This window comes from Enhydra lutris, unplaced genomic scaffold (genome assembly GCF_002288905.1).
Source record: "Enhydra lutris kenyoni isolate GAN:26980312 unplaced genomic scaffold, ASM228890v2 scaffoldscaffold94, whole genome shotgun sequence".
Taxonomy (NCBI): Eukaryota; Metazoa; Chordata; class Mammalia; order Carnivora; family Mustelidae; genus Enhydra; species Enhydra lutris.
The window spans coordinates 252,025-264,065 of NW_019154178.1; the positions used below are offsets into that span (position 1 = coordinate 252,025).

The following is a 12,041-nucleotide window of genomic DNA, read 5'->3' on the forward strand; positions in this document are numbered from 1 at the left end:
TAAATAAATAAATAAATAAATAAAAAAGAAGAAGAAGAAAGGAGAGGAGCCCAAAGGCTAGATGCGGGCAATGGAGAAGGATTAAGTGCCTGGGCGTCTCCATTCCTGGGTTGCCGCTCGACTCTTTCCTTCTGGGACAGGCCTCTTCTGGGAGAAAGAAATGAAAAACTCACATGGGGTCTTTTGAGGCAGTACATCTGCCTTGTTCCCGTTTCTGCCAAACAGGGCCTGACATAGAATAGTTGGCCTCTTTTAACCAGTCCTCGCTCTGGGGTTTCATGGCGTGTTGGATCTGGAAGGATCCAGAAGGAATGGGAAGAGAAGTGAGGGCAGATCATTTGTTCCCATTACATTATGCTTTCAGAAACCCGACATCTTCCTGGGCTCCACCCCAGGTTTGAACACTTGCTTCCAAATATTTATGACATCTGATGGGAACCGGTTTGAGAGAGGGACTGTGTCACAGAAGAGACCCTGACATTTAGGTTTTGTTATCTCCTTGGCATCAGCGACATCTGCCTCAAATATCCAAGAGGGCTGCCTGTCCTACCTCTTCTGCTCCCAAGAACACATGTGTCTGTTTAAAACTGGCTCTGCTTCACCATCTCCCTGTTCCCATTGGTTCTCGGCTTCCTTTTCAGGATTCCTGTGACACTGGTGGTCCTGTTCTGATGGGCATGACCCTCCAGACAGTGTGGACACTGGCTTTTTAAATGCGGGCTGGAGAGCAGGCATAGTGTTGTTCTGGCTCTTCTCCCTCCTGGCACTTTCCTCCCCAGTCTGGTCCTCGGTGTCCTCTTCTCACCCTCATACTCTGGTCTGGCATTGCCACACGTTCCTTCTGCCCCGGGGAGTGCCACCGCCAGCACGAAGACCAGGATACCTGGAAGCAGGAAACTCTGGGCCTGTCTTGAGCCTGACTTGGGATTCGAGTTACTCCAGTGCTAGAGTGCCACCGTCACTGGTCACCTGCACCGCAGGCCCTATCTGAGATGTCACCCTTTCTTCCAGCCAGGCCTTCTTCACGTCTCTGTCTCAGACATTTCCTTTCCAGGGTCAGGGTATTCTTGCTCCAACCCCCAGTCTGTGGAAAAGTAGCAGCTCTGGTTTCTGGAAATATGGAGAATTTCCCTTCCTTTCTCTGAGGACACAAAGGGGAAACTCTAAAGCCTGACTGAACAGAAGGCAGTTTTTTTTTGTTTTTTTTTTTTAAAGATTTTATTTATTTATTTGACAGAGATCACAAGCAGGCAGAGAGGCAGGCAGAGAGAGAGGAGGAAGCAGGCTCCCCTCTGAGCAGAGAGCCGATGTTGGGCTCGATCCCAGGACTCTGAGATCATGACCTGAGCCGAAGGCCCCAGGACTCTGAGATCATGACCTGAGCCGAAGGCAGCGGCTTAACCCACTGAGCCACCCAGGCACCCCCAGAAGGCAGTTTTTCCAACACTTGGAACCTCTGTAACAGGATAACAGGGATGGAGAAACAGGATGGGTGAGGAAATGTGTGGGATTAGCTGAGTCGCTAATCGGAGCCATTCTTCTTTTGTTTTCTTCCCCTTTGAAATCAGGTGGCGATGTTACTGCAAAAAATATCTGGTTGGCAGAGAGTGTCCTGGATATCTTGACGGAGCAGAGGTAGAGTCTGCCATGACAGGAGCACGTGTGGGTGTCGGGGTGTGAGGACTGACAGGTGGCCTGAGAACACCTGGGGTTAGAACGGGTGAGGTGGGGGAGGGAGAGGCAACCGAAGGAATCGATGCCCTGATCTGGCCCAAAGGGATGAGGGGTGGGAAAGAAGGGCTTTGCTGAAATACTTCAGAGCCCGGGAAAAGCTGGTTTCATCTGATAAGGGTTTATTTTTGAGCCAGACCTCCTTGGAATGTTTATCTTTGGGGGGAGTTGGGGGAGAATGACCTCAGCAGAGTGGGACCAGCCAGTGGCCCCGGCCTGGCAGGTACCCCTTTTCTCCCTTTCGAGGCTCTCCACCCAATCCCCAGACCCCTTCGCTGAAGCGGCAGGGGGCGCGGTGGGAGGCCGAGGTAACTGGCCTGGGAATACAGCTCAAATCTGCACACTGGGTTGGGAGGCTGCAGTGGTAGAAAGCATAAGGGGGTGCAAGGGGATTCTGGCTAATTCTTTCCCTTTCCCATCGAAGTACAGGACCAGAGATCTGGTCCAGTGGCCTCGCTCTCTGTTGCTTGACTTCTGAGTTGGTTTCTTTGCGAGGCCACCACCGTAGTCAGATGACTGAAAGGGCTGCAAGTGGCCGTGTGTCCTGTGGTTCAGGACAGACCTCCTCCCTCCTCTACACTTGCCCTGGGCCCTGGCCGAGCTGAGGCTTGGGTCAGGAGCCGTGCAGCGCCACCTAGCGTCCCAGGCACCGCTCGCTGCCACCGCACAACCTGGGAGATTGTGGCAGAGTGGGGGGTGGGGGGGGAGTCTCTGCCTTCCTAGTGTCCGGGTCGATGCTTTCACTTTCTCTCTCTCTCCGTGATCCCATCCCAGGATTCAGATACACTCATCACCTCTGCTCACAGTCTTCCTGGAAACTGATTTTCCTCATTTGGGCAGTTAGCGTGGTCTCCATGCATGTGTTAGATAACCGCCCTACCTTTTCTCCTGCCTCCAAAAACTCAGGTCCCTTGGTGCAAGTGAGTCCCTAGATGTTGGGGGCTGCCTTCCTGTACAGCCTCCCTCCTTCCCTCCCCCGTGTTTCTAGGGCCTCGGAGTTGATAGGGAGCGGGTGGGGGAGGGCCTGCTGTGTTCATTCTGTGAGAGGAAAAGACCAGTCTTTGAATTAGGTGGCTTGAGCACTTTTCCGGAATCAGGATGTTGCCCGGTTGGATTAATTAAACTCCTTGACTCCTTGCTTCCCAGCAGGGGTGCCAGACCTCGCAGCTACTTGCTTGGGGGCGCGCCTCCCCTTCTGGTGCTTGAAGCAGTATTGAGAGTTTTTGTCATCTCTTCACTGTCTTCAGCTTTATTTTTATTTCTATTTTTTTTAAGACTTTACTTGTTTATTTATTTGAGATAGAGGGCACAAGAGCAGAGGGAGAAGCAGGCTCCCCACTGAGCAGGCAGCGGATGTGGGGCTCAAACCCAGAATCGTGACCTAAGCCAAAGGCAGGCGCCTAGCCTGCTGAGCCACCCAGCACGCCCTCCTCCGCACTCTGTTCACAGCCGCAGGGAATATACCGTTCCTTCACCACCCTCTTTCCCCCATGAAAGTTCTAAAACTCCTGGGAAAGTAGGCTTTGCCGTCCACAATGGTGTTTTTCTTTTCAGACTGTGGTTTAGGGCAGGTGCCTCATTGTCTGTGAGTGGGAGCAGTGGCCAGAGGGCGGTCCAAGGAAAGGCGTGTAGCATGGTGGGCCTCTGACGATAGGCACAATGGCAGGGCTGACACAGTGTGTCCTAAAACCTCCAGGGTCCTCAAAGGGTCTTACCCCCTGACGGTCCTCATGCTACACTGTAAGAACTGCTGACTTAGGGATGCCTCTAGAACCTCTCTCCCCTGCCCTCTGAGCTGGAGGAAGCTGCGGTGTGCTCTCCGTCCCCAGTCCCTCACACGGTGCTAGGCGGTGATGAGCGCTCAGCGCTTGAGCAGTGAACCATCGAGCAGTTGGTCAGGGGGAAAGAGAGGTTGCTTTCATCCGGTGCTTGTCTCTCTTGGGAGCCTGGAGGAGCAGTGGGAGATTGTCGCTCCCACAGGCAGTTGATGGTCCAAGGTAGGTAGTAAGCAGGCATTCCGGGAACCCAAGAGCCTCCTCCCAGTGCTAATCACCGGGCGTCGCTGAGGCCCCGGAGCCACACGTGAGAGTGAACAGGGAGCGGGAACGGGCCGGGCAGAGCCCCAGTGCCAGGTGCCCCCCCATTCTGCAGGGAGTGGGTGCTGAAGAGCGGCATCCTCATCGCCATGGCTGTTTACACGTACCTCCGCCTCATCGTGGACCACCACGGGACCGCCCAGCTCCAGGCCCTGCGCCAAAAGGAGGTGGACTTCTGCCTGTCACTGCTGCGGGAACGGGTGAGGAGGAAACTGGGCTGGGACACCTGTGTGAGTTCCGGGAGGTGACGTAGGCCAAGAGATGCCATTTCAGAGAGAGAGGTGGTTCAAGGCCTGGTGCTTTGTCATCGTTCTGAGACAGAGGAAGGGGGGAGGTGGGGAATCCGGGCAGAGTAGCCAGGCCTCCTAGAGGGGCTGCCTGTTGGGCGGGCATCCTAGGGGTTTTGCTGGTCCGTGTCGTAGACGCTCCGGCACACCACAGACGGAAGCTGCCGCTGTTCTCTCGTCCTCCCCGCCTGCCCGCCTGCGTGATGGCTGTGGTCAGGTGGGCACTGTCCACTGTGAAATCTGAGAGAGATCCCAGAGCTATGGTCTCTACTCTGGTAGCCACTCCCCATATGTGGCCATTTAAATTAAAGTTAAGTAAAATTAAACAAAATTGGGCGCCTGGGTGGCTCGGTGGGTTGAGCCACTGCCTTCGGCTCAGGTCATGATCTCAGGGTCCTGGGATCGAGTCCCGCATCAGGCTCTCTGCTCAGCAGGGAGCCTGCTTCCCTCTCTCTCTCTCTATCTGCCTGCCTCTCCGTCTACTTGTGATCTCTGTCAAATAAATAAATAAAATCTTTAAAAAAAAATTAAACAAAATTTTAAAAACTCAGTTCCTTAGTTGACTTAGCCACGTGTGGCTAATGGTGATCCTTTTGGACAGCATAGAAATGGAGATCACTTCCATTATCACAGATTGCTCTGTTGGACTGGGGAGTGGTTGGGGAAAGGTGTCGGGGCTCAGCTTGCCTGTCCTGTCCTTTTGGAATGGTCTCTCTCGATCCGGGTCGCGGCCCTTCTGCGAGGGGAGGGGAATAGATTCGTGTGGAAGCTGGCAGGCTTCAGTCGTTCTCAACAGCCTGTCCTCCTGAGGTCCGTCCCCAGCCTCCAGTGCTCTTCCCCTTTGGTTCCAGAAGAAACCCTCTTGTTCCTGGGACCCTCTTTCCTCCCTTCCCTAGAACAAGCTGCTCCTTGGTCCTCCCTGCAGCCGGTAAACAGTCTGTGTTTTTCTTCTCTCCTGTCCCTCCTCCCCCCATCAAGTTCATGGAATGTTTGATGATTGGCCGGGACCTCGTGAGACTACTTCAGAATGTTGCTAGGATACCAGAGTTCGAGCTGCTTTGGAAAGATATTATCCACAACCCTCAGGCCTTAAGTCCCCAGTTCACAGGTAAGTACGAAGCCGGGCTCCCTGCCCTTGGGAGCTGGGAGGTCAGTGGATGTGTGCTGAATGAGTACAGAGGGTGGAGACCAGAGGGTAGGAGAGGCTTAGGCAGCCGGATACAGAAAGCCTGGGACAGGGCAGGTCCTGCCAGGTACAGCTGCATGTGGCGATGGCTGAGTGGAGCATAATTCACGGGACTCCGACAGCCTCTGCTTGGCAGACCCCGGCTGCCGTCGCTCCTGAGAAAAACTGAGCCGGGGCTGTGGACCTCCCTGCAGCTCTTCAGCTTGGGAGGTGATGACCCACCTCTTAGCCTCACCGAGGCCAGCAGGGGAGTCAGAGGTCAGCTCGTGAGACTGAGTCAGCAGAGGGACTGGGATTAGCCTTGGGAGAGAATGCTTCTCCCGGGGAGCAGTCTTGCCTCTGAGTTCCGAGGATCCAACTTAGCCGGAATTCTCTTCGGGGAGGGAGTCTCCGTGTGCCTCTCCCTGACAAGGGCCTTCTGACAGCTCTTTCCCCTTCTCGGGGCCCCCACCCCACCTGTACGTGTGTATCTGTAGATTCGTGTGTGTGCCTGTACACGGGTGTGCACATGGAAGCAGCTTTCTGGGTCCTGGAGAGTCAGGAAGGAGAGGACAGGCCTGGTTTCCCCTTATGTTGTGTTGCTCTCATATTGAACATGTGTTGAGTTGTTTTAAGCGCTTACTGTGTGCTAGACCCATGCATGTTAACTCTTTCAATCCTCAGGACAACCCTGTAAAATGGGTATTTTACTTTCCGTATTTACAGATAAAGAAAATGAGGTTCAAGGAGATTAAGTAATTTGCCCAAGGCCACACAGCTAGTGAGTGTCAGAGGCAGGATTTGGATCCAGGTCTGTCTGACTCCAGAGCCCATGCCTTATACCACAACACCACATTGATCCCAGGACCCAGGGATGGGACCGTCAGGAGCAGGAAGGGAGGCTAGGGTTTCCTCTGTTTTCCCCCTAACTTTCCTACATGTTGCCAACTGGAATAGTGTGAGTAGGGGGCACCAGATGGCCAGGAGCAGAAGAGAAGTAATATACCTGGGTCCTGGGGATGGGAGTTGGCAGATGCTGGATAGAACCCCCCACTTGCATCTGTGCTTAACCTCTCTTGGTCTTGTTGTCGAATTTCCCCAAGAGCAAGACCACTGGCCATCAGAACTTGGCCCAGGTTCCCCACCTGCCTTCTTTCCTTCTAGTCCTCAGCCTTCCCTCTTTCTCTTCCCTTACACACTTGATTCAGGTATCCTGCAACTTCTTCAGTCAAGAACATCCAGAAAATTCCTAGCATGTCGTCTAACCCCAGACATGGAGACTAAGCTCCTCTTCATGACCTCCCGGGTAAGCTAAGCTTTTGCAGCAGGAACAGAAGCTGCAGCTCAGCTGGGCTTCTTCCTGCAGCCTGTAGATGCCTTTCCTCCAAGTGCAGACCAGCAGAGTGGTCGGTCAGGTGGGGACCCGGTCTGCCTGGCACGGGGCAGGAAGCTGCACTCTGGGAATACAGGGTTGAGTAAAAGACGTGCATCTAGCTCAGCGCTTGTGAAGCTTCCAGTGTGTCTAAAACTGTCATTAAACCAATAATCGTACACAAATTATGGAATTTACAAGCGTGGAACATGCTCTAGAAGGGTAGAGTGTTTGTTCTGGGAAGGCCCCTGTTCCTCTGGCTGCACTTGAGCTCTGCTGGTTTCCAAACGTGGCTGTTATGGCAGAATTGCTTGAGCAGTGTGTTAAAAATACATCTTCCAGATCCTAGTCTCCCAGAGAATCTGCTTGAGGAATCTGTGTTTTTAACAGAGTTTCCAGGCTACAGCAGCTCTACTGCCAGTCTGGGGTTGGGAAGCCACTGGCCTAGACCACTTTTGTTCTCCCGAATCATCCAGGAGAGCCGTCCAGATCGGCACTCTCCCGGGTGGTAGCCGCTAGCCAGGGGTTGTGATTGAAAGTAGTTCAAGCTCCGTCGGTGGAGCATGGGGCTCTTGATCTCGGGGTCATGAGTTGAAGCCCCACTTTGGATGTAGAGATGATTTAGCAAAATCTTAAAAAAAAAAATTGGGGGGAAGCACCTGGGTGGCTCAGTGGGTTAAGCCTCTGCCTTGGCTCAGGTCATGATCTCAGGGTCCTGGGATCAAGCCCCACATCGGGCTCTGTGCTCGGCAGGGAGCCTGCTTCCCCCTCTCTCTCTGCCTGCCTCTCTGCCTACTTGTGATCTCTGTCTGTCAAATAAATAAATAAAATCTTTAAAAAAAAAAAAAAATTGGGATGGGGGGCTCCTGGGTGGCTCAGTCAGTGAAGCGTCTGCCTTCGGCTCAGGTCATAATCCCAGAGTGCTGGAATCGAGCTACATGTCGGGCTCCCTGCTCACTGGGGAGCCTGCTCCTCCCTCTGCCTGCACCTCCCTGTGCTTGTGCCCACGCGCTCGCTCTCTAACAAATCAATAAAATCTTTTTCTTTTTTTTTTTAAGATTTTATTTTTTCATTTGACAGAGAGATCACAAGCAGGCAGAGAGGCAGGCAGAGAGAGGGGGAAGCAGGCTCCCCGCTGAGCAGAGAGCCCGATGCGGGGCTCGATCCCAGGACCCTGAGACCATGACCTAAGCCGAAGGCAGAGGCTTTAACCCACTAAGCCACCCAGGCTCCCCACAAATCAATAAAATCTTAAAAAGAATTTTTTTAAATAAAGTCACTAAAGCTCGGTAGAATTAAAAATTCAGTACCTCAGCTGCGTGAGCTATGTGTTAAGTGCTCAGGAGGCACCATCGTTGCAGAAAGTTCTACTAGACGATGTTGATCTGGACGTATCTTTCTTTTCTTTTTATACTGTATTTATTTAGAGAGAGCGTTCACTCGTGAGAGAGAGCCTGATCAGAGTTTGAGGGGCAGAAGGAGAGGGAGAAGCAGACTCCCCGCTGAGCAGGTGCCTGATTCGGGGCTCGATCCTGGGGCTCCCAGATCATGACCTGAGCCGAAGGCAGGTGCTTAACCGACTGAGCCACCAGGCGCCCCTGTATCTTTATTCCTTCTACTCTCTGTTTTGGTTGAACTTGGGGAATAGAAGGGGAGAAAACCAGATTTCCTCTTACTTAGTGTTGCTGTCGCACCGTTTTAGAGTGAGATCGGGGGAAGGAGTTGCTACAGAAAGGTTTGGAGGGTCTGTACCGTGGGTTGCTGAGACAGAAGCGCTCAGTCAGTGTCCTGGGGCAAACAGGCTCTGCTCTCGTTGTCAAGGAACACTCCCTGTTGGATAAGAAAAGATGTTGCTTAGGACTGAAGCTTTGGTGACCAGAACAGGAGAAGGGAGCCAGGAATGGGCTGCAGCTCGGGGGAAGCGTGTAGGACATCAGGCGGGTGGTGGGAATGAAGGCAGCTGGTAAGAGGTGAGTGAGGAGGAGTTTCGGCGCGTCTCTCAGTCAAGGGAGATTTCAGTCAGGAAGTCTCCCTAGAGGAGAACCCGAGAAGAAAGTGAGTTAGTGAATGAATGGAGGGAAGAGACTGAGGTCTGGGTCAAGCCCGGTGTTGAATGGTGCTCATTTCCCTCTGCCCAGAAACCCTGGCTTTCCTTCCGAGTTTCTCTCCAGTGCCCCCTTCCTCCAGGTGCGGTTTGGTCAACAGAAGCGTTACCAGGATTGGTTCCAGCGCCAGTACCTGTCAACCCCAGACAGTCAGTCTCTGCGCTGTGACCTCATTCGCTACATCTGTGGGGTCGTCCACCCGTCCAACGAAGTGCTGAGTTCGGATATCTTGCCCCGATGGGCCATCATTGGCTGGCTCCTGACAACATGCACGGTGAGGGGCTGGGCTGTGTGGCGGAGGCTCTCGGGTGGTGAAGGGGCCTCTTCCTTGAGTTCCCCCTATTTCCTGTTTCTTCCTGACTCTCTGGGCCTCCTGACCCCACGGGCCCTGCCTTCACTTTCTTCCTGCTCACCGTCTCCGCCCTTGTCCCACCTCCGTCCGAGTCTCTCAGAGTTGACCACCCTCTTACTCCCCGTCTGGGGCTGGGGTTGGAAGGGTCCGTCTCTACCTTTACTGCCAGTCCTCAAGCCCAGATTTCTCAGGCCTCCCATCTTTCCTTTTAGTTTTCGGAGCCATATATGGTTATTGCTCGGAATGGCTCCTTCCTCAGATTCAGGGCTTGTGTTCCTTAGACCCTCACTGGGCAGCCTTTAGGCATCAGCTTTGGATACTAAATGCAGACGTAGGGACTCCATGGCTCAGCCACATCTTTCCCAGCATTTTTCTCCCTGTTCCTTGGGTGGGAAACTCCACATTGTCTGCTCTCTGGCTCCTAGTTGCCTTTTGACCTCCCCTGTCTGACTGGGTCCTTGGAATGTACTGATTTCAGACACAAAAATAGGCTGTTTCTGGGGGATCTTTCAGTGAGGAATGTGCAGGGGAGCCAGCAAGGACAGTCCAGGGCCTGGTCTGAGTGAGTGTCAGCCAGGTCCCTGGCTCCTTTTCTAGGATCAGGGATGTGTTCTTCTGGATGTATGGGAACCCAGGTCAATCCCTGGCCCCTTGGTCAGTGAGAACATGGCCACTCACAGACTCGTGTGTCCCGCACCCCTGGGGAGTTCACCTGTCTCACTAGGAAGTGAGTTTATCTCATAGATGGGCAGTTGTGGGGGCCCTGGAGTCTGCCTTGAGCTTCTGAAGGGAGCTGGTGGATGAAATTAGCCATCCCTTCTTACTTCTCTTTCAGTCAAATGTCGCTGCCTCCAATGCCAAGCTGGCTTTGTTCTACGACTGGCTGTTCTTCAGCCCGGACAAGGACAGCATTATGAACATAGGTACGTGACCAGGACCACCTTCTGAGCCCCCGCCTAGCCTTGGTGACAGTAGTCAAAAATCTCAGCATGGGGGGAGGCAGCTTATGCGAGGGCAGCTCCACTGTCACTCACCAGTGCTCCCTTGATGGAGAAGGAAGATTCCTTTCGTGAGGCCAAATGCTCACTCCCCCACTTCTTTTTTTTTTTTTTTAAGATTTTATTTATTTATTTGACAGAGAGAGATCACAAGTAGGCAGAGAGGCAGGCAGAGAGAGAGGAGGAAGCAGTCTCCCCACTGAGCAGAGAGCCCGATGCGGGGCTCGATCCCAGGACCCTGAGATCATGACCTGAGCCAAAGGTGGAGGCTTAACCCACTGAGCCACCCAGGCATCCCCTCACTCCCCCACTTCTGCCCTAGACTTTCTGCTTTGGCTTCCGGTGGGGGGGCGCCTGGGCACAGGACTGTACCACGCCTTGCTTTTCCTCTCCTGTCCTCTTTGTCCTCCAAGCTTCATGCTGGAGACAAGGGAGATGAGGGCTCAGCACTGTTTCGGGGTTGTCTGCTCAGTGGGAATGGGGGTATAAGAGGTAGGGATACAGCTTTCTCCCGAACCATTCATAAGCAGTGATGCCTTGTTCCATGGAGCTGGGAACAGACTGTCTGATGTGGGGGCCCTTTCATTCCGCTGTCCCCAGAACCGGCCATCCTGGTCATGCACCACTCCATGAAGCCACACCCAGCCATCACTGCCACACTCCTGGACTTCATGTGCCGCGTAAGTGTGTGTCCCCTCTACCTTACAGGCCTGCAGGTAGCTCTTCCCAGTGCCCTTCATTGTGGGGGCAGCTGTGGTCGTACGTCCTACCCCCCAGGTTAAGGAATGCTCCCCTTCCAATTCCTGCCATCTCCTGTGGAATCTTTGCATGTCTTTCTTGACCTCAGGAATCATGGCTTAAGGTAGAATCTGGTCTCTCTCAGGAGTAGCCAGGTCTAGGAAGAATTAACCATTTTAGCAACCTGGAATGGTGAGGAACATTCCAGACGTTTCTGCACGCATACTCCCTAGTGTCTCCTGATCAAAACTGAAGCAGGTTCTTAGCTCTGGTTCAGCAGAACACTCTGTGCTGTGTGCCATTCTTTGCTTCCTTTCTTCCTTTCCAGATCATTCCCAACTTTTATCCACCATTGGAGGGCCATGTGCGACAGGGTGTGTTCTCCTCCCTCAACCACATTGTGGAGAAACGGGTCTTGGCGTAAGAACTTTATGTGTCTATAAGCAGCGGGGAGGCACTGTTTTCTCATGTGTCACTAGGTCGGGCACATTCAGATACTGTCCTGCCACTGCTGACCCTTTTTTCTTGACTGGTACAGAAAGTACTGGCTCTGCCTCAGACTGCTAAGAATATGTCCTCTTGATGCTCAGAGAAATTTCTGTCTTGCAATCATATTCCAAGGATCTGAGTATGGCCCAGCTCTACTGGTTGGGGGTAGACCTGTCTCTCCAGCTGAAGTGAGGAGCTCTGATGTTGACCTTCATTCACGTTCCCCCCAGGCATTTGGCTCCCCTGTTTGACAACCCTAAATTGGATAAGGAGCTTCGGGCAATGCTGAGGGAGAAGTTTCCTGAATTCTGCAGTTCGCCCAGCCCGCCGGTAGAAGGTACGGGCCCTCCCATTCTGTCACCTGCTTGAGAAGAGGGATGGAGATACTACGTATGTCATCCTGGGGCTGTTCTACCTCTGTGACTGTCCATTTCAGGTTTTTGTTCCACACCTTCTCTTTAATGAGTTTTTGTGTTGTCTTCCTTGGTTCTCCCTCTCCCTCTCTTCTCACCTGACTTCTACTGACGTCTCTTCCTCCTCAGCTCCTGCGTCTTCCCTCAGGAGCCTCCCTGCCATAGGGAAGGCTTTCATGGGACGTGTGTCTGCCTCACTGTAACTTCATTCAACTCCTCTCTCTTCCCATCCCCAGGCCCCAAGCCCTCATGAGAGGTGGTCATGTTAGGTCTCAAGTCTTTCTCCCACTTACTT

The 12,041-nt window shown here is 53.2% G+C and overlaps 1 protein-coding gene across 1 annotated transcript in view; it reads left to right on the forward strand.

Moving 5' to 3' along the window:
* Positions 1-12,041, forward strand: part of LOC111138848 (integrator complex subunit 3) — a 40,654-nt gene that overhangs the window by 18,497 nt on the left and 10,116 nt on the right. The window contains exons 6-14 of the mRNA XM_022490756.1: positions 1,569-1,635; positions 3,883-4,027; positions 5,093-5,222; positions 6,488-6,585; positions 8,839-9,030; positions 9,944-10,031; positions 10,707-10,786; positions 11,173-11,264; positions 11,564-11,670. Of these exons, the coding sequence (XP_022346464.1) occupies positions 1,569-1,635; positions 3,883-4,027; positions 5,093-5,222; positions 6,488-6,585; positions 8,839-9,030; positions 9,944-10,031; positions 10,707-10,786; positions 11,173-11,264; positions 11,564-11,670 (999 nt within the window). The remainder of the gene's footprint in view (positions 1-1,568; positions 1,636-3,882; positions 4,028-5,092; positions 5,223-6,487; positions 6,586-8,838; positions 9,031-9,943; positions 10,032-10,706; positions 10,787-11,172; positions 11,265-11,563; positions 11,671-12,041) is intronic.